The sequence below is a fragment of the Bos indicus x Bos taurus genome, chromosome 2 (genome assembly GCF_003369695.1).
Source record: "Bos indicus x Bos taurus breed Angus x Brahman F1 hybrid chromosome 2, Bos_hybrid_MaternalHap_v2.0, whole genome shotgun sequence".
Classification (NCBI taxonomy): Eukaryota; Metazoa; Chordata; class Mammalia; order Artiodactyla; family Bovidae; genus Bos; species Bos indicus x Bos taurus.
The window spans coordinates 106,986,465-107,008,073 of NC_040077.1; the positions used below are offsets into that span (position 1 = coordinate 106,986,465).

Genomic DNA, 21,609 nt, shown 5'->3' on the forward strand with positions numbered 1-21,609 from the left:
CTACAAGCATTCATTATTTTGGACCTCCTACTACTGGGCACTGCTGTACACTCAGAAGGGAAACAAAATGAGCAAGACAGTTTTGCTCTTGAAGGAGTTTATCACCCAAAAGGGGCAAGAAGTATAGAAATTCTCATATACAAGGCCAAACTGAGACGTGACACAGGAAAGATACAAAGCATTGTGGGAGCTCAGACGAGGGAAAGAGTATAGCTTATACTTTGACTTCTGTCCGTTTCACTATTTCTGGCATTACAGAAACATCACAGAACCATCTGATGCTCTTTTTAAGTTAGGAGAATTAAATGCCCTTGGAAAGAACTGCAAAATTCCTAGATGAAAAGGCTATGTCTCCTGGGGAAAGAAGATGGAAATAGGCAGAAATCAAGTCCTCAATCTTCAAAATGTCACCTGTGCCTTCACTCCACCTGCAAATCCCAGAGCAAGGCCTAGCCCCTCGCTCTGTCCACTCCGCAGGTCCATTTTCACACCACCAGCATAAATGTCTCCTTCTCCAGGGGCTTATCCTTTGTTTTCAAACACATATGTGTTTTCCCATCTTAAAAAGGGAGGTTGTTGGACCACTTCTAGCTCTCCAGCTAGCTCTCATTACCTTCTCACTGTGAAACTTCCCAGTGAAAGTTCTATATTCACCGTCTCCATCATATCAATCAACCCTTCTTTAGCTGCCTAGAATCTGCTGATGTTGCCCAAGATCCCGAACAGCATGATAATCTTCCTTGGGCAGTCAGTCTGGCCTCTCTCCTGTGCGTAGCACAGTGGATCACCTCCCCAGTGATAGGAAGAGCAAGGGATTTGGAGAAAAAAAAAAAACAAACAAATTCCATGACCTGAAGTGACCTGCAGCAAATTACTTAGCCTTTGAGCCTCTGCTTCTTTAAAATGAGGATAATATCACCAACCTCATGGGTTTGTTGTAAGGATTAAAAGTTATACCTTAGCTAAAGCACCTATCACTGTGTCTAGCACAGGCAGTATGTATTAGATAACTGCTAGTTCCCCTTCCTTAGCTAATTTACTCCTCTACCCAGATTCCCTTCCTATCTCACCCACATTTCCTTCACTGGCTCCTACGACCTTCCAATTACGTTTGTTCCCCAAATTGAGAAAGATTGTTCTCAATCACTGGACTTTTGTTCTTTTCTCCACGCTGTTCCTAGTAAAAGATGCTTCCATTCTAATGCCTTCAAATGCTGCTCCTTTGTACAATATTCCCAAATCTATTTCTTTTATCAACCTAAGCTTCAACTCTATTTCTTTTTTTTTTTAATTTAAATTTTATTTTATTTTTAAACTTTACAGTATTGTATTAGTTTTGCCAAATATCAAAATGAATCCACCACAGGTATACATGTGTTCCCCATCCTGAACCCTCCTCCCTCCTCCCTCCCCATACCATCCCTCTGGGTCATCCCAGTGCACTAGCCCCAAGCATCCAGTATCGTGCATCGAACCTGGACTGGCATCTCGTTTCATACATGATATTTTACATGTTTCAATGCCATTCTCCCAAATCTTCCCACCCTCTCCCTCTCCCACAGAGTCCTTAAGCCTGTTTTAACTCTTTTCCTGAACATTTCCACTTCTATGTTTTATAATCAATTTAAATGCAACATGTATTAAAAAAAGATCCTCATCTCATGTTATTTTAATTAACTCTGATTATATATAAGGCATTGACTATTTTTTCAACAAGCTAAGGCTTATGTTAAGTGGTCATACTGAAATGAATGGACTTTTATGAAACTGTTCCTCTACAAGGGGATGAGGGGGGAGACTCAACTGTGTGAATTATGGTGAGATGTTCCAGAGGTGTGTGAAGCTTTTATTGTACGTGTGAATGTTCAGGCATGTCTAGCTCTTTGAAACCCCATGGACTGTAGCCCACCAGGCTCCTCTGTCCATGAGATTCTCCAGGCAAAAATACAGGAGTGGGTTGCCATGCCCTCTTCCAGGGGATCTTCCCAGCCCAGGGATCGAACCCATGTCTTTGCATTGGCAGGCAGGTTCTTTACCACTAGTACCATCTGGGAAGCCCATGAAGCTTATAGGTTAGGCCTAAAAAGACTTAATATTTGCCAGAAATAAGGCATCAATGATCATTGCCTCATGACTCAATTCTGAACTAAGTGGATTTCTCAGACCAGAGTTAAAACCAAATGGATTTGGCGAAGCTAAACAGAAAAAAAAAAAAAAAAAAGTGGTTTTCATTTTAGAAGAGTGGGTAACTTCCTTTGAATGAAGCAAGATGCCCAACCCGGGCAGCGGTGTTTGTTATACTGTGTCAGCCAGTCTGGGTCTAGATGTATCTAGATGTGCACCATCTAGTTTCCCACAGGCCCCTACAAACCCTGCTGTCTTTTACCCAGTCTGACACACATGTTTCTATACTATACCTATCCCATGCAGTCATCTGGGTTTGAGTGTGTTAGGATAAGAGAGGGCTTCCCGTGTGGCTCACATGGTAAAGAATCTACCTGCAATGTGAGAGATCTGGATTCGATCCCTGGGTTAGGAAGATCCCCTGGAGAAGGGAATGGCAACCCACTCCAGTGTTCTGGCCTGGAGAATTCCATGGACAGAGGAGCCTGGTGGGCTACAGTCCATGGGGTTGCAAAGAGTCGGACACTACTGAGTGACTACACTTTCACTCAGGATAAAAGAATTTAAATGTGACAGAGCCCTTCGCTATTGGGATTCCCGGAATCAGAGAGCCTATCTTCTAGAAATGAGTAATTTTAACCCATTGTATTTTCTATATCAATTTCCTTTTAGTTTTTTCCTCAGATTTTTGGTGTTTTTTTTCATATTTTTAATACATTTCCTTTTGAAAGTATAAGCCCTTATAAAACTTTGTAAAAGAAAAATAAACAAAGAGGCCTTTCTATATATTCTTGGGACAAAAAGAAGTGGTGAGCCCTGATAGCAGGGCTCGATGGTGACTACAGGAATCCCAATGAGAAAACCCCAAAGAAAAGGCAAAATTCAGAAGAAATATGGCTGAGAAACATGTGCAGCCATCCCTGCCTCCCTGGAGATTTTAATTCCAGACCTCAAATACTGGTGGACTTGTGTTTTAAATAAGGAAAGCCATTCCTTTATAGGCCCAAGATTAGATTTAATTGAGCCCCACCCATGATTTTTCCAGTCTGTCAATGGCACCACTATTCCTCAGATCACATAGGCAAAGCACTGACAGCCTAATCTTCCTAAAAGATCACTTTCATATGTCACTTATACAGTCAAAACTTCCCATGGTTTCCCACTCTATAACAGTAGTTAACTGCAAGCAGGAAGCGCCCCATCTCCCTCCTAGGAGACGTGCCCCTATTTGAACATCACTACATGTAATGACAGATGTTAATAACTGGACTGAAATGGGTAAATAAATGGGTTACAGGCAGAAAAGAAATACAAAATATTTACCACTAGCACAAAGCATCAATCTTCCAGGCCAGCATCTAAGCCCCCTGCTCCACAACTCAAGTACTACCTTACTAACTTTATTTTCTACTGATCCTCACCCACTCTTGTTAATTTACATCCTTTGTCTATGTGTTTCCCACCTAAAATGTCTTTCACATAGTTCCCTAGGAAAATCTGAAAAAAAAACACAAAAAACCTAAAGTCCAATTCAAGTCCTATCTCTTATAGGAAGCTTTTTCCAATCAGTCCACTACTGTGGCCCCTATAACCACTCTTTAAGCACAGTGAGCTCTTTGATGACAACATTATCATTTATGCTCATAGAACCTGGCATAGTACACATGCACAATACTGACTACTATAAGGATGAACTAGCTGCAAGGATCAGAGAACTGACACACGCAATCATAGGGAGGATGTGCTCATGCATCTAGACTTGCCCTTCTTCATGATGCCCATGAAGGAGACTGAAAAAAACATCCTCTGAATGCTATGTCTTCGTCTCCATACTGAAAGGCAGAAACACGGCAGAGGAGCAGCCCTTCCAACACTGGAAGCAGAGCCCAGAGAGAGGAAAGACTGAAGAAGGAAGAAACTTAATAACTTGCTTTGGGCTCTATGACTAATGTTCCTTCCAGGATTTTGTCAGGTTCTTATTCATTTGGTTTTTGAGATATTTAGTTTCTTAACTGGCTCTTAAAAAAGAGGTTCTAGGATCTCTCAATGGGCTTCCCTGGTGGCTCAGATGGTAAAGAATCTGCCAACAATGCAGTAGACCTGAGTTTAATCCCTGGGTTGGAAAGATCCCTTGGAGAAGGAAATGGCAACCCTCCAGTATTCTTGCCTGGAGGATGCCATGGACAGAGGAGCCTAGCGGGCTACAGTCCACGGGGTTGCAAACAGTTGGACATGACTGAGTGACTAACACACACACACACACACACACACACACACACACAGAGGATCTCTCAATAATGAAAGATTCAAATTGGCTAAGTGCCAAAGAAACAAGGCAGGTACTAGAATGGGAATCTGACAGTGGTCCTCTCCTTAAGCTATTCATCTGTTCATAGCAGTACTGTCTAAGTCTCAGGCTACCAAAAGGTGATGGTCTCATGGTTTACTATTCATAAGAGTAAAAACAAGGAAAGTGAGAAGATATGATTTCTTCACCCATTAACAAATACTGTCTGAGTGCCTACCATGTGCGGAAGCACTGTTCTAGGTACTTTGGATAAACCAGTGCACAAAATACACATCCGTGTCCTCACTGAGTTTAAACACTCTGGCAGGGGGAAGACAGGCCATAAACCATAAGCATAATAAAATAAAGTTGATGTTAATATGGAATATAAGTGCTATGGTGAAAAAATAAAAAGTAGAGCATGGTGAAGTGAAATGGGAGTGCCAGGTGCAGAAGGGTGGGGGTGTGGCTTACAATCTTAAATAGTATAATCAGGGTAAACCCACTGAGAAGGTGATACATGAACAAAGCCATGACTGTACTCCATGTAGATATGTCTACACATTTTTTGACATGCTTCCCCTTCAAGAAAAAAACAAACAAACATGAAAGTGTTACTTGCTCAGTTGTGTCTGACTCTTTGCGACCCCATAGCCTGTAGCCTGCCAGGCTCCTCTGTCCATGGAATTATCCAGGTAAGAATACTGGAGTGGGTAGCCATTTCCTTCTCCAGGGATCTTCCTGACCCAGGGATCTAACCCACGTCTCCCACATTGCAGGCAGATTCTTTACCATCTGAGCCACCAGGGAAGTCTCCTCCCCTTCAATTACCCTTCCCTGGAGTGTGACCTGGACTTGGTGACTGACGTCTAAGGAAAAGAATATAGCAAGATGGTGTCAAGATGGGGGTGTCACTTCTGAGATTAAGTTATAAAAAGACTTCAGCTGCCTTCTTGGTCTTGGTCTCTCAGTCTGCCTCTCTGATTACTGGCTCTGGAAAGGCCAGAGCCGTGTCATGTGGGTGGCCTTATGGATAGGCCATGTGGCAATGAAATGGCACCTCCTGCCAAGAGTCACATGGGAGAGCTTGGAAATGAATTCTCCAGCCCCTTCTGATAACGGCCTTTCCAGCTGAGATCCTGACTTGTGGTTTCAGAAGAAACTCTTGAGTCCAGAATCACCTGGCCAGTCACTTCTAGATTCCCAACCTTCAAAACTGTGTGAGAGGATAAATATTTGTTGTTTTAAGCCACGATGTTCTGGAGTAATTTGTTATACAGCAATAGATAACTAATACAGGCAGAAAAGAAGGGAGGGTTTTGGCTGTTACAAATACCTGAAGAAAGAGCATTCCAGACAGAGGGAATAGGAATATAAAGGCCTAAAGGAGGTGATGCTCAAAATGTAGAAAAACAGCAACAAGTTCAGTGTAGCTTCAGTGAAGTGATGGGGGGAGAGAAGGAAGAGAGGTCTAGATCATGTAGGGTTTTGCAGACCGCCATCAGGTCTTTGGGTTTTACTCCATAAATAAAATATGAAGCCAGCTTTGAACAGAAGAGTATCATGATGGGATCTGGTTTTAATAAGATCATTTTGTTGGTAATAAGCCCAGAAGAGAGAAGTGGCAACAGGGACACTAATAAAGAGGTTCACGTAAAACTTCAGGTAAGAGATGCTGGTGATTCAGACAAGAGTAGTAGCAGCAGAGGTGAAATTACAGATGCTTTGAAGGTAAAGCCACGAGGATATAGGATGGAAAAGGACAGATTTCACTCCAAGGATGACTCCAAGGTTTTTGGCTCTAGGAAGTGAATGGATGAAGCTTCCATCAACATGTGCTGTGATAGATATGCTAAGTCACTTCAATCATTTCTGACTCTTTGCAACCCTATGAATTGTCCTCTGTCCATGGGATTCTCTAGGCAAGAATACTGGAATGGGTTGCCTGCCCTTCTCTAAGGGAGCTTCCCAACCCAGGGATCAAACCCACGTCTCTTACTGTCTCCTGCACTGGCAGGCATGTTCTTTACCACTAGCGCCACCTGGGAAGCCCTTTCCATCAACATGAGAAGGAGGTTTTAGAAAAGCAAATTTGAGGGTTAGGATTAGGAGTCCAATTTTGGACATGTTAAAGGTGAGATTCTATTAGACTTCCATGTCAAAATGAGCAGAAGAGAGAGAGCAGGCAGTCTGGAGTTGGGGGTCAGGTCTAGAATGAAGACTAAATTTGAGATTCATCAATGCAATGATATTTAAAGACATGCAACTAGATGAGATCACTAAAGGAGTGAAAAAAAGATCAGAGCATCAAGGATTGAGTCCTAGCGCGCTCCAACATCACGAGGTGAGGGAAAAGAACCAGAAAAAGAGTCTAGAAGGAACAACTGAGACAGAAAAAAACAGGAGAGTATTATGCTGTGGAAGCCATGTTACGAAAGTATACTAAGGAAAAGGAATTGAGGAGCATTATAAAGGAAAAACCTAAATAAGAAAAGATCAGCCAACTCAATTGTCCTCTGCCTCCCTACCCTTCTTTTTCATTTCCACATCCTCCCTGTTGACAAATTTTACAGCAGTGGTAAGTACAGGGGGCTGTGGGACTTCCTTGGCGGTCCAGTGGTTAAGACTTGCACTTCCACTGCAAGGGGCGTAGGTTCAATCCCTGGTTGGGAAACTAAGATCCCACATGCCACGTGGTATAGTCAAAAAGAAAAAGTACAAGGGGCTGTAGGGATAACAGGGTAGTATACTTATGCCTAGAGAAAGGAGAGCAGACTGAGAGAGGGAAAAGTTGTCATGGGATACTCAAGAAAAGAATGACACCAGTGCGGAGCTGGCAAAGCTGAAAAGAGATTGCCATGAGCATAAGAAAGAAGAGACTACCAGGCTAATGGATCATGAGATGTATGGACAGGAAGCTGTCAATACTTGAACATGGTGCTACCGGTGAAAGACATAAGGTCAGGCGGAAGGTCATGATGAGGTCAGCAGGACCACATCATGAACCGTCTTGTGTGGCAGCAAGGAGTTTGAACTTTCCCTGGTGGCTCAGACAGTAAAGAAACTACCTGCAATGCAGGAGACCCACATTTGGTCCCTGGGTCAGGAAGATTCCCCTGGAGAAGGGAGTGGCAACCCACTCCAGTATTCTTGCCTGGAGAATCCCATGGACAGAGGAGCCTGGTGGGATATAGTCCATGGGGTTGCAAAGATTCAGACACGACTGAGGGACTAACACTTTCACTTTCTGCAGGCAATTGGGAACCAGTTAAGGACTTTAAGCAGGAGAGTGACATCATCAGGTTTCTGTTTCAAAGAGACTCCTCTGACATAACTTCCAGTCCAATTGGAGGGAAATAAGTACTAACTGGGAGACAAATTAGGAAGCTGTGACACGGTCAAACCAAAAATGGGGCAGACGATGGCTAATCTTAGGCAATGGAAGTTGGAATAGAGAAGAAGAGTAGATTCAAAAAAGGGTTAACAAGGACTTCCCTGTTGGTCCAGTGGTTTAGAGTCCACTTGACAACGCACGGGACACAGGTTTGACCCCTGGTCCAGGAAGATTCCACATGGCACAGAGCAACTAAGTTCGTGTGCCACAACTACTGAGCCTGTGCTCTAGGGCCCAGAAACTGCAACTGCTGAGCCCACAGGACGCACCTACGGAAGGCTGCTTGCCCTAGAGCCCTATGCTCTGCAACAAGAGAAGATACCATGATGAGAAGCCCGAGCACCACAACTAGAGAGAAGCCCCCACTGCCACAACTAGAGAAAGCCTGTGCACAGCAAGAAGGCCCCAGGGCAACCAAAATAAAGAAATTAAAAAAAAAATGTTTAAGGGGTTAACAAGTTAGGCTCTGCAAGTAAGGACAAAGAGAAGAGGGGATAACTCCCAAGTTTCTAGCTTAGAAAACTAAACAGATAGCTGTACAGTTCCTCAAGATAAGGAATATAGAAGAGAACTGGGTTTGGGGGAGTAGATGATTACTTTTGTACACGTTTAGGGTATTGCCTGTGGGACATCCAAGTGGAAATGTCAAAGATGCAGAAATATGAGCCTGAAACCTAATGGAGATAGAAAACCAGTACTCAGCGGTGTGCTAGCAATAGCTGGAGCTAGGGTCTGGATGAGATCACCAGAGAGAGAGTGAAGGGTGGGAGGATGGAGGGTTACCAGCCCCGGGGAACACCAGCATGTGAGGGCCAGTGAAAGGATGGAGAGCCAGCCAAGGAAACCAAGTATAAGTTGTCTGTGAACTTAACAGAAGAGCAGTTTTCAGTTAAAGACTCCCCATCTTCCCCAAGCATCTTTGACATAAGCTCCAGCTTCATAAGAGCAGCCATGAAGATCTTCAGAGCTTGAGGTCTCTGCTCTAGAATCAGGCTGAAATCAGGCAAGGGATGAAAATACTACCTAAAGCTAGATAGGACACAGAGGACATGGCTGCATTCAGGATGCTGAGTCAAATCAATGTGAATTATAGCTGTAGAACTAGAACTATATAAAAGAAATTGGTCACATGGAACGCTGCTCAATGTTATGTGGCAACTGGGATGGGAGGGGAGTCTGGGGGAGAACGGATACATCTATGTGTATGGCTGAGTCCCTTTGCTGTTCACCTGAAACTGTCACAACATTGTTAACCAGCTATACCCCAATACAAAATAAAAAGTTTATTATCGAGCATGGTAGAAAAGCCTTTGTATACATATTTATAAATTACATGTGCAATATATATATTATAGAAAACATGAATGTTTGCCTAACTAAAAAAACTTATGACATTTGATTCTACTTGTTTGACTTAGTATGAATAGAATGGTAGATTTCTACTTTAAAAAACAGAAAAAAAAAAAAAAAAAAAAACAGATACGCAACAAGCAACAAAGGCTTACTGTATAGCTCAGAGAGCTATATTCAATATCTTGTAATAACCTACAATGGAAAATAATTTCAAAAATAATATATGTGTGTATGTATAACTTGGGGAAGGCAATGGCACCCCACTCCAGTACTCTTGCCTGGAAAATCCCATGGACCGAGGAGCCTGGTGGGCTGCAGTCCACGGGGTCGCTAGGAGTTGGACACGACTGAGCGACTTCACTTTGACTTTTCACTTTCATGCACTGGAGAAGGAAATGGCAACCCACTCCAGTGTTCTTGCCTGGAGAATCCCAGGGACGGGGGAGCCTGGTGGGCTGCCGTCTATGGGGTCGCACAGAGTCGGACACGACTGAAGCGACTTAGCAGCAGCAGCATATGTATAACTGAATCTCCTTGCTGTGCACTTGAAACACTGTAAGTCAACTCTACTTCAATAAAATATATATGTTAAGAAAAAAATTTTTTAAGAAGTGGAAAAAAATAAAAAGTAAAAAAAAAAAAAGAAATTGGTTAAGGTATTACATGGAACAGATTATAAGTCTGACAAGGCATTCAGAAAGCAGTCATGGGAGTAACTGCTATGCTGAATATTCTCCACTGAAGACAGAGAAGAACTGCAAAATCTCTATCTCTGAGAAGGCTCCACTCCCCGAGGAAGCCGACTTCACACAACTGCCCAGGTTTCAGAGTCCGGGGCTGATTCCCAGCCAGGGGTTGCCAGCTGCAGAGGGCGGGGCTCTATTTTGGGCTGCCTGCTGTCCCTGAGCCGGCCGCCTCTGGTTTGAGCAGCAGGCAGCCCCAGTGACTCACACACCCATGCAAACCGCCTGTGGCTCGTGGCATGGCCTCGGAATGCCAGCCTTAGGCCAGCTCCCTCCTCACCCCATTACACTGGGATAAATAAATAAAGAGCACGCCAGCAGCCGCACAGCCTGATGGCAACCAGATGAAGAGAGGGAGGCACGGACAGGGCCAGGAGAAGGAACTCCCTCCAGTGGACCCTGCTGAGCGAAGGCCATGGCAGCCCACTCATCCTAAACTTCCTCAACACCGTTCCAACTGGCGTGTAGTCGCAGCCCCCAGATCCTTGACGGGTCTACCATTCCTAAAGGGGCCTCTCAGCCCCTTGTCCTAGGAAATGCTCAACGTGGGGATGTTGCCCTCTGTGAGAACAGGGCCAGCCCTGACTTGAATGGGCATTGCCAGGATTCCTCCTCTAGTTAGGTCACCATCAATTGGCCCCTTTGGGCTCCCTGGAAATGAAGATCAGGCTCTTAAGGGAAGAGGAAAAACAAAAGGTCTAAATATGGAGAGGTAACCCCTGTTCAATCCTTAAATATTTTTCCTGGACTTAGTGTCCTAGAAACCTCCCATCCACTGCCCCCTGCGCCCTATCTTGATGGCCTCTTGCCTAGCAACTGTCCCAGTGAGAACCAGGAAAACAGACCCCAGGCACTGACCGCTCAGCCCTCTGACATCGGCCCTGGCCCCCTGCACCTTCATCCCGAGCTCTCTGTCCCTGGTTTGTTTATCTTCCTATGTTGCTTATTTTGATGGCACATCCTTTCAGCTCAGTCTTGGGTGACCCTATGACCCTTCTGTGTCCTGTTTGTAGGACCCCAGGCAAGCAGAGTTGCTGAAAAGATGCAGTGGCCATAAGAAATGCTGCAGTCCTGGAAAGAAATCTTTCAGTTCTAGCAGCTCTGTAGGACATTCTGAGGACAGTGCAGTGATCCCAGAGGTCACAAGAATTCTACATTATCCCAGCCCTTGACTCTCCTCTAATTTGTGTGTACGACCAGTAAAAGCAGCAAAACAAAATGGGGATAATCCTAGACTATGAGTCAAGAAGTATGGATGGTCCTAAACCTACAGCTACCACCATATGACCTTAGGCAAGTCACTTAACCTTTCTGAGGCCCAATTTCTTTTATTTTATTTATCTATTTAATTGGCTGTGACAGGTCTTAATTGCAACATGCTCCATGGCACAAGGGATCTTTGTTCCCCAACCAGAGATTAAACCTGCATCCCCTGCATTGCGAGGCAGATTCTTAACCACTGGAGCACCAGGAAAGTCCCTGAGGCCCAATTTCTTAAGCTATGAAATGAAAAGCTACTATCTATCTCTCAGATATTTTCCAGATAGAATAAAACTCTACAAGTCTATGCAGTTTGGATGTGATCCACCCAGAACCTACAGGACCAGTATTCTTGAAGCAGTTGGTTCGAAAACACCAATCTCCTTCCTGGGCTAAGACCTGTTTTCTACATGCTTTCTCATTCAGTTCCACAGTATTCCCCCCACCCCAATAGTGTGAAATGAGCCTCCAATTTTACAAATGAGAAAATAGAGGCTCTGAGAGAAGTGATTTATCAAAGCCACAAAGTAAATCAGAAGAAAAACTGAAGATCCCAAATAAGAGTCTAACAAGCAACACTGGATCCACAGCCCACACAGCCACAATTTTCATAAAATCCCTTTAGCATAGGTTTATCAACATATTTATCCACAAACTCATTGAGAACCTATTACTTCCAGGCACTATGTTTGATGCTGGGAACATGGAAACACATTCAACATGGTTCTTGCCCTCAAAGAGTCCATGAAAGTGAAAGTGAAGTCGCTCAGTCGTGTCCGACTCTTTGCGACCCCATGGACTATAGCCTACCAGACTCCTCTATCCATGGGATTTTCCAGGCAAGAATACTGGAGTGGGTTGTCATTTCCTTCTCCAGGGGATCTTCCCAACTCAGGGATCGAACCCCGGGTCTCCCACATTGCAGGCAGACGCTTTACCATCTGAGCCACCAGGGAAGCCCTTCAAAGAGTCCATAGCTCAGTGAAAAAAGACATACTCTTGCAAGCATACAAACAGCATCATTATAAAGCTATAACTGCTAAAAAACAGAGGCATGAACCCAGGCACTATCATCTCAGGAAAGCAGGATTATCTTTATAAGACAGTCTGTAAAGGTCTCCCAAAGAAGCTGAAGCTGACACTCGGAAGATTAATATACGTTCACAAGGTAGAAAAGACCAGGGCATTGGGCATTCTAGATAAAGGAACAATGTGTGCAGAGACACAAAGGCAAGAGAAAACAGCATTTTTGGCAATTCAAACCCATTCTATATGGCTGACGCATAAAATATACAGAAAAAAAAATGCTGAGAAACCAAGCTGAACAGGAATGCAGGCACTAGATAGGAAGGCACCTCCTTTATGAGCTAAGAATAAGCCTAACATTGTTTGACTAAGGGGCTGAGGCATGGAACAAGCATGTCATACCAGCCTACATTAACCTCCTTAATACATAAACCTATAGACAGGAGAAGCTATCTGAAAGAAAAATGGCCTAGGATATCTCTCTGTCCCAAGTTTTGGTTTAATGGTCTCTCTTTCCCCATGAATACCTAAAACCTGTTCTGCTTCAAAACTGAGCAATGCAGCTCTCCCCCTCCAGAATTACAACCGCTTTAGTAGAGGGACTGAGGGCTCCGTTCACGTTTGGTTCTCACTGTTAAGACCTCAAGCATCATGCAGCTACTGCTCAGTCAATAGACAGAGGCAGGACAGAAGGATCTGAATCAAGAACACCTGCCTGTTGCCCAGCCCTGTGAAAAGCACGAATTTCAGGTTCAAAAGAAGTATGAGTCACAGTCCCTGCCCACAAGGAGCTGACAAATTAGCCTAGAAGACAAGACAGAAAATTGAATAATCCATACATATGATAAATACTATAACAGCATTATTTACTTACACAATAAAGTACCAACCTGGGTAACGTGTATAATTAGAAAATAGTGCAATAATACTAGGGTACTAACGGTACAACCAACAGCTCCCAGAAGAGTTAGAGAAAAAGATCAATATTGACTGGTACTATCAAAGGTCACTATTATTAATATTCCCCCTGCTTGGCATTTAATAGATGTTTCTTTTGGCCAAGCTCAATCCTTAGAAGGGAAACCTAGGAAGGAGCTTCTGACAGGCCACAATTATCTTCTCCCCATTCATTCCCTTGCCAGTCCCCTTGCATAAACACTGTGATTTTCCACAGCCTACTGCGCCCACAAGACTGTCCCCAAATGGTAGCCCTGTGCTTTTCACCATCCCCTACTGCAGGATGTACAAGGGGACAAGGAATAATGACTAGCCCCCCGCTCCACAATCCAGACCTGGGATCAAATCTCAACAAGCAAAAATTTAGCAACTGGTCAACCAAGCCTTCCAAGAGAATACCAAATAAAATGCCTAGGTACTGCAGCAGAGATGTTTTACAAATGTTAATCAGCCCGCTTCTACCTTTTACATCTTTCCCCCTACTTCTCCCCAGTGTCTCCATCTTAAGCTTTTCAGACTTTCTATAGGTGACTTTTCTAGAAAATAGATTTTTCAATCATGCAATCAAACCCAATACCCAAAATGCAAGTCACTACTCAGGCACCTGGAAAGAGGAAGTAAAGTGAAGTCTGCACTAAGAGAAAGGAAATAACGAACACTTTACCTCTACCATAAATCGTTCCAAGAAGGAACTCTCTTCAAATGGCTCTGTCTTCAACCGATCTGTAACAAGAAGGGAGAAAGAAAGGAAATATGAGTCTTAGAACACGCTCCCTACCTATGAGATGGAAAGGGAACAGAGCCCAGGACTTCTTGGGGAAAAGGATAAAGATGCAACATCCCGAGACACCAAGTGGGAGAAGAGCACAAGCAGGAGGAGGACAGGATGATTAGCCATGACAACAGGTTCAGCGGCAGCACGTGCTCTCGAAGGTCTTCCCACCACAAAGACAGGCTGGATTGAATTTTTAATCTGAAGTTGGAGCTATGCAACCTTCTAAAGTCCCAAGTCATGTTTGCCCTCATGCAATTTTGTACAGCTGTTGGCCCCTTTCCAGAATCTTTCCTGGCCATTGCCTAGGGCATGTCTGACTCAGTTACAGCATCTCTTAGACACCTGGGCCCCAGCCAGATACTTGAAGCAAAAGAAGTGTCATCTAATCTCCAATTCCTGGTTAGCACCCAGCACCCGGGGAAGCACCTCCCTCATACAAATGAGTCTCCCCCTTTCTGAAGGCCCTTCAACCACTCCCCAGCCAACTCCCAAAAAATGTCCTGGGCTTCCCTGGCGGCTCAGTAGTAAAGAATTTGCCTGTCAATGCAGGAGACACACAGGTTTGATCCCTGATCTGGGAATATCCCACATGACACAGAACAACTAAGCCCATGCGCCACAACTACTGAGTCTGCACTCCAGAGCCCAGGAGCTGCAATTACTAAAGCCCGTGTGCCCTAGAGCCTGTGCTCCTCAACAAGAAGCCACTGCAATGAAAAGTACATGCACCACAACTAGAGAATAGCCCCCACTCGCTGCAGCTAGTGAGTAGCCCACACAGCAACAAAGATCCAGCACAGCCAAAAATAAATAAATAAAATTATTTAAAACAAACAAATGAAAAACCCCACATGATGTCTAAAAGAATGTCCTCTCACCTCGGCTGAGTGTAGCCCCACTCTCCTGGTAGTCCTGGATCTCTAGATCTTTCATATGAAGCAACGTTGTTAGGTCCCTCACCTGGCACTGCAATGCCAGACTCATGCCCATCAGAGGACGAATCAAATGTTGGGAGACCTTCCATGGAAGAGATACTAATTAGTCAACAGATACACATTAAGTACTCCCTAATGCTGTATAAGGTATTAGGAAAACTACTAAAAAAACAAATGTTTGCACAGGAATTTATATTTTTATAAGCATGCAACATGTTTACATGAATGTAAACACAGATACAATAACTTAATAAGTATGTGAAAGAGGTCCAGGGATTTTCTTTGTGGCACAGATAAGAGAATGGGAAGAATAAAGGATAGCACACATGAACAGATAACCTCAAGTCACGATGTAAAGAGAAGGCTGTGATACAGGTGATAAGAGGTAAGTGTGGACTCAACTCTCAGCAAAAATTTAGAGACAAAAGCAGAAGATCCAGGTAACCTTCAAGAAAGTGGGTCCAGCTAGAACAGAGTATGCTGGCTGGAGTGTAACAGAAGACAAACAACAGCAGAAAGTAGAGAACTTTGAAAGTCAAATCAGACCCAGACACTATGATCAGTTCAGTTCAGTCACGTCCAACTCTTTGCAACCCATGGACTGCAGCATGCCAGGCTTCCCTATTCATCATCAACTCCCGGAGCTTGCTCAAGCTCATGTCCATTGAGTTGGTGATGCCATCCATCCATCTTATCCTCTGTCGTCCTCTTCTCCTCCTTCCTTCAATCTTCCCCAGCATCAGGGTCAGTTCTTCAGATTGGGTGGCCGAAGTATTGGAGTTTCAGCTTCAGCATCAGTCCTTCCAACGAATATTCAGGACTGATTTCCTTTAAGATTAACTGGTTTGATCTTCTTGCAATCCAAGGGACTCTCAAGAGTCTTCTCCAACACCACAGTTCAAAAGCATCAATTCTTTGGCCCTCAGCTTTCTTTAGAGTCCAGCTCTCACATCCACATATGACTACTGGAAAAACCATAGCTTTGACTAGACAAACCTTTGTCAGCAAAGTAATGTCTCTGCTTTTTAATATGCTGTCTAGGTTGGTCATAGCTTTTCTTTCAAGGAGCAAGCATCTTTTAATTTCATGGCTGCAGTCATCATCTGCAGTGATTTTGGATCCCAAGAAAATAAGGTCTATTGCTATTTCCATTGTTTCCCCATCTATTTGTCATGAAGTGATGGGACTGGATGCCATGATCTTAGATTTTTGAATGTTCAGGGCTGATAACAGCCCACAATGAGGCCAGAGTTTCAATCTGTCCCCACAAATGCAGCAAAGTCTGAGATCATTGTTGTAACTGAAGTAAGCCAGTCACCAAAAGACCAGCCTAGGAAGGAATAAGCCAGCCTTCCACACGGCTTGCTCTTAACCAGAGGTAAAGAAGGATGCAAGCATGGCCATATGGCAATGCAGCTAGGGTGATACTTACATGATAATGCATAGTTGTATAGAGTAACTATTCCATTCACCCACACATGGTGAATGTGTAGGTGACATTTTTTTGACAGCCAGTAAAAAAAAATAGCTAAATTCGATCATTTATTCCTGGGAAGTATCATGAAAGTTCCTTTCCTTTCCCTCAAGGAGAATTGTTTCTTTTAAGAGGCACTAAGAAGAAATGCCCTAAATCAGAGGTCAGCAAATTTTTTCTGTAAGGGCAAGATGGTCAATATTTTCAGCTCTGTGGCCCATACAGTCCCTGCCACAATACTCAACTCAGCTGTTGTAGCAAGAAAACCGCCATAGAAAACATGTACTAAATGGGGGTGGCTGGGTTCCAATATAACTTTACAAAAACAAGCAGCATGCCAGGTTTGGCCTGCTGACCACATATGCCAATCCCTGCCCTAGACCTGAACAGGAGAACTTTTAGACAAGATAGTCCACACAGGCTTGAAATGAAGAAAAGGTACTGAAGTGGCCAATAAGATGTACAAGCCAGACTCATTTGGACCAGGATCAGAAGTCTGAATTCTTCAGACTCTTCTGTGTGTATTTCCATTAATTTTCTAGTAAAACTTATTACTAAAGGCTTCAAGCTTATTACAGCTCAAACTGAGAGGAAGAGATCTTTCACTACAGACAGATTATAAGAGAAGACACTGGGTGTGTGATACTGTGGGGGAAGTTAGGGGTTAATGGCAACAAGCTTTTATATCAGCACCAGGACCCAAGAAATGCAGGGGTAACAGTGCAGCGTGGGAGGCCAGTAGTCAAGTCCAGCCATAGAGACCGGTCCCTGCTTTCTGTCACACACCACACCCCAACCAAGTACTATCTCCCAGCTCAGTCCTTAGTATGAACTTAAACCTCCAGGCAGTACTGTTCAGAGCGTGGCAGAAGTCCTGCTTTTGGAAAATGTATCTGTTCCAGACTCAACCCTCTTTCCTAGGAACTGTTTTAAGTTTGGACCTTTTCAAAGGAAACCAGGAGGAAAAATAGGTGAATACTTATCTGAAAGCAAGTCAGTGGTTGGTGGGCTGACTTGAAAATAACTGCCACTGCTAACTGAGAAGCGTCACCATCTATTTGGTAGCAGCACTCAAATAACAGAAACTCCTAAAGTTAATAATCAACCTTTCTCTGGGTGTTACTTTCACAGCAATTCCTTTGAGTGGTAGTAAATAAAACAGAATGAAACATGATGAGAAACAGCTTTTAATCAATGCCATGTCTAATTAAATGTGGTGATTATTTCAATTATTGATAGGACTCCAATGTCTACATAGCATTTTTAAAAAGCTTTTTATCATTGAGTATTTCAGCTTCTGAAATAATTTCACAGAGTTGGGTTACACCACTCTGAATCATTGGGGTGTAACTCATTTCGACATTAGCTGAACCCTGTCTTAGATCAATTAATTAGAATAAGACATTGTGGCTGAAGCAATAGATTTCAAAGCAAATTCACAGACACTACAAGGAAAAACGCTGAAGCGCTGTACGAGGCCAGGAACGCTCCTTTCCCTTCATCTACGGACAGCAACATATGGAAAGATGCAGTTCAATAAGTCAATTCAATAAATACCTACCGGGTGTCGAATATGTGCTCTGACCCTGCGAGGCCTCTGCCCTTACAGAGCTCCCAACAGCTAAGGAAGTCAGGAAGTGTGGTGGATATAGAAGCAGGAGTTGCCAATCTTGTCTAGAGGAAAAGCTATTTATAATTTTCCCCAACGTCTTCAGATTTCCCATAGAAATGTTCAAGAGTCAGAAGAGCAGGACAGCAGTTATCAATCCCAAGATGAAACACAGCATGCTTGAATTTAATGAAAAAGGCAGTAGACTGGGAATCAGATTAACATGCTACCCTGGTTCTAACTACACCTGGATGTGAAAATGACTTCATCCCCAAGTACTCTCACGGTCTCTGTCTTTTTTAAAAAGAAAAATTATGGAATTGGAATATTTGCTCTCGTAGGTCCACTTTAATGCCAAGTAATATGACACATATTCTCTTATCTAATCCTCACAACTCTGTAGTAAGGTCATGACTGGTATCTTCATTTTACAGATGAAGAGACTGAGTCTCATAAAAATTTAGTAACTTATCCAAGCTGAGACAAGTAGTCAAAGTGGGGGAGTTAAGTTACAAGTTCAGGTCTGCTGGTTCCAAACCCTGTGCTCCTTCCACTACGGGGAAAAAAAAAAAAAAACCTTTGGATGTGACTCCTGGGAATCATAAAATTGCCAAAAAGGTGACAAATTTGAAACTCAAAATATGGAATATCAAGAATTACATTAGGGCTTCCCTGGTGGCTCAGTGGTAAAGAATCCACCTGCCAATTCAGGAGAGATGGGTTCGATCCCTGATCCAGGAAGATCCTGGATACCTTGGAGCAACTAAGCCCACGTGCCACAACTACTAAGCCTGTGCTCTAGAGCCCATGAGCCACAACTACTGAAGCCATAATGCTCTAGAGGAAGTGTTCCGCAATAAGAAAAGCCACCACTAAGAGAAGCCCGTGCACCGCAACTGGAGAGTAGCCCCCGCTCACTGCAGCTACAGAAAAGCTGGCACAGCGACAAAGACCCAGCACAGCCAAAACAAAGAAAATTATTTACAAAAAAGAATTACACTGGGAATAAAGATAACAACAACAAAAAAGAATTAGATAATAGAAAGACTGAACAGTGGGAAGGAGTGGGTGATGAAGAGAGGTTGGCCAGAAGTGGAAATGGGCTCTGTGTTAGAAAGCTTTATATATCCCATAATATCTTGCAGAGATAGGAAAACTATCATCAACACGTTACTAATGTGAATACACCATGTGGTAGAGGAGGTGGGGACACTCCCTGTATAAAGAGGGAAGCTCTCACTCCCTTGTATGATGAGGAGGAGTTATACTGCATAATCTCTCCAGAAAACAAGACGGCATTATGTTAGCGATTTATTAAAGATGCAAATATTCCTTGATTCAGTTATTCCACTTCTAGGAATTTACTCACACATTTACACATAGAAAAAGTAAATACAAGGGTGTTTATTACATATAACAACAAAAGAATGGAAACAGTTTAAGCGTCTACTGGCAGCAGATCAACTAAATACATGTTGATATATTCATTCATCAAAATGCTATGTGGCCATTAAAAAAATATTAAGGCAGGTCTTCTAAATGTATTACTGTGAATGATTTCCAAGTTCTAAAACTAAGTGAAAAAAGCAAGGTACTGGACACTGTGAACAGCATGTTAACATTTGTGAAAATACATACATATCCAAAGATCTGATTCTGACTGTATGAGTATATTCATATATATACATATATTCATATATAAATGTATAGATACATACACACAAACATATATGTAACTTTCCTTAAGAATTCACAAGAATGTGACAGAAGTAGTTGTTTTAGAAAAGGAAAATGAAGGACTAGGAAGGGAATAGAAAGTAGACCGACTTCTTAACGACATACCCTTAAATGCCATTTGAAGTGTTTGCCTTTGGCATGAGTTACTCATTCAAAAAGAATTAAATAAGAACTATGACAAGAATGAGTAACAAACAAAAATTATGACTGTGTGACCTCACAGACACATACAAGCCTGAAATAGAATCCACCTACATCCTCGCCCATGTCCACTGGTTCTAAATTTTCCCCTATAAAGCTTTCTCAGGTACAGGGGTTTCCCTGAGATGGCATTCTTCTTCTTTGAATAATATATCTTGAAGCATAATTATTAATAAATTGTTCTCCCCATGGCCAACCAAGACTCATTCGACTCTAAATACTGCTGCCTCTTTTTAAACTGCCGCTCTCCAACTAGAGAAATTTGCCTAGGAGAGCTAAGTGTTCTTAACATACTACTTTCCATTGTATTATCACGACAGAGGATGAGATGGCTGGATGGCATCACTGACTCGATGGACATGAGTCTCAGTGAACTCTGGGAGTTGGTGATGGACAGGGAGGCCTGGAGTGCTGCGATTCATGGGGTCGCAAAGAGTAGGACATGACTGAGCAACTGATCTGATCTGATCTGATACAAGTATCCTTTACTGTATTCTTTTGAAAGGAATAACTATTAGAGCTCATAAGCTTCCAACAAGAACTGCCTCTCCAGTCTCACTTGTCTGAATTTCCAGGGCTGTGTGATACAAAATAAGAGTAGCTATTGGGAGGGCTTCCCCAAGGCTGCCCAAATGTTTTGGTGCCACAACAAGCATTATTGAGGGAACAGTGCCCCCTGGTGTTACTTAGAAAAAGGTACAGGGGTTTTAAACAAAAACAAATTCTATCTAAAGCAAGGTGGAAATTTTCATAAACTCAAATAAAATCAACAAATGTGAGTGATGATTACCTGCTAAGCATTGCCAATGAGCCTTAAAAATACAGAAGTTAATGTGCAGTGGTTCTCCAAACACTCAAGTCTAGTTTGGGTCAAAAATACCAGATCAAAAACAGAACAGTTTATTGAAAAGCACTTTGTCCCATCACCCTATTGATGCCACAGCATCACAGCACCCCTGGGAGACTAAAGAAGCAAGGTAGGAAATGGTGCCCACTTGTCTTCAGTTCTCTCTGCTGATAAAACTACAACCTTCAAATACCCACAGAAGATCCTGTCTTCTAATGTTGAAACAAGCTCTGTTTATATAGGATAGAAAGACTACCAGAAGTAATTCCTGCAAACTAGTTCTTCACTCTCAACTAACTAATCACTAATAAAAACTCTTGGGGAGACTTCCCTGGCCGTTCAGTGGTTAAGACTCCATGCTGCCAATGTACGGGCCATAGGTTCAATCCCTGGTCGGGGAACTAAGAACCCACATGCTCCACAGTGCAGTCAAAAGATAAAAATAAATAAAAGCTCTTGGGACCTAGAGAGCTACAAGTGAGCAGAGGACATTATCTCCCAAGTCCCTGAAAATGGGTTCATGAATCAGACCTAGCTGGGAATCAAATTCCAGCTCATTCATTCATAAACTGGATGACTTTGGACAAATTACCTTGAATCTCAGCTTGCTACTCTGAAAAATGTCAATAATAATACTTACCTTGCAGAACAGTCGTGAGGATTAAAAGATAACGTTCAGAAAGGTACTCAGCACTGGCATATACCCTACCCTACTCCCAGAGTAATCTTAATAAATTACAAACTGGATCAGGTTAAACCCCTGCTTAAAGTTTTTCAATGAATCCCTGTTGCCTTTGGGATCAAATCCAAACTCATTAGAATCTTTCAAGATCTGGCCATTGTTTACCTCTTTTCTCACAACCTTCTGCAGTCATGAAGTTCCCCCA

At 43.0% G+C, this 21,609-nt stretch overlaps 1 protein-coding gene across 2 annotated transcripts in view; it reads right to left on the reverse strand.

Moving 5' to 3' along the window:
- Positions 1-21,609, reverse strand: part of NHEJ1 (non-homologous end joining factor 1) — a 92,243-nt gene that overhangs the window by 65,080 nt on the left and 5,554 nt on the right. For both annotated transcript variants that reach the window (XM_027513660.1, XM_027513664.1), the window contains exons 4-5: positions 14,798-14,936; positions 13,809-13,867 (exon numbers count right to left, since the gene is read on the reverse strand). In XM_027513660.1, coding sequence (XP_027369461.1) covers positions 13,809-13,867; positions 14,798-14,936 — 198 coding nt within the window. The remainder of the gene's footprint in view (positions 1-13,808; positions 13,868-14,797; positions 14,937-21,609) is intronic.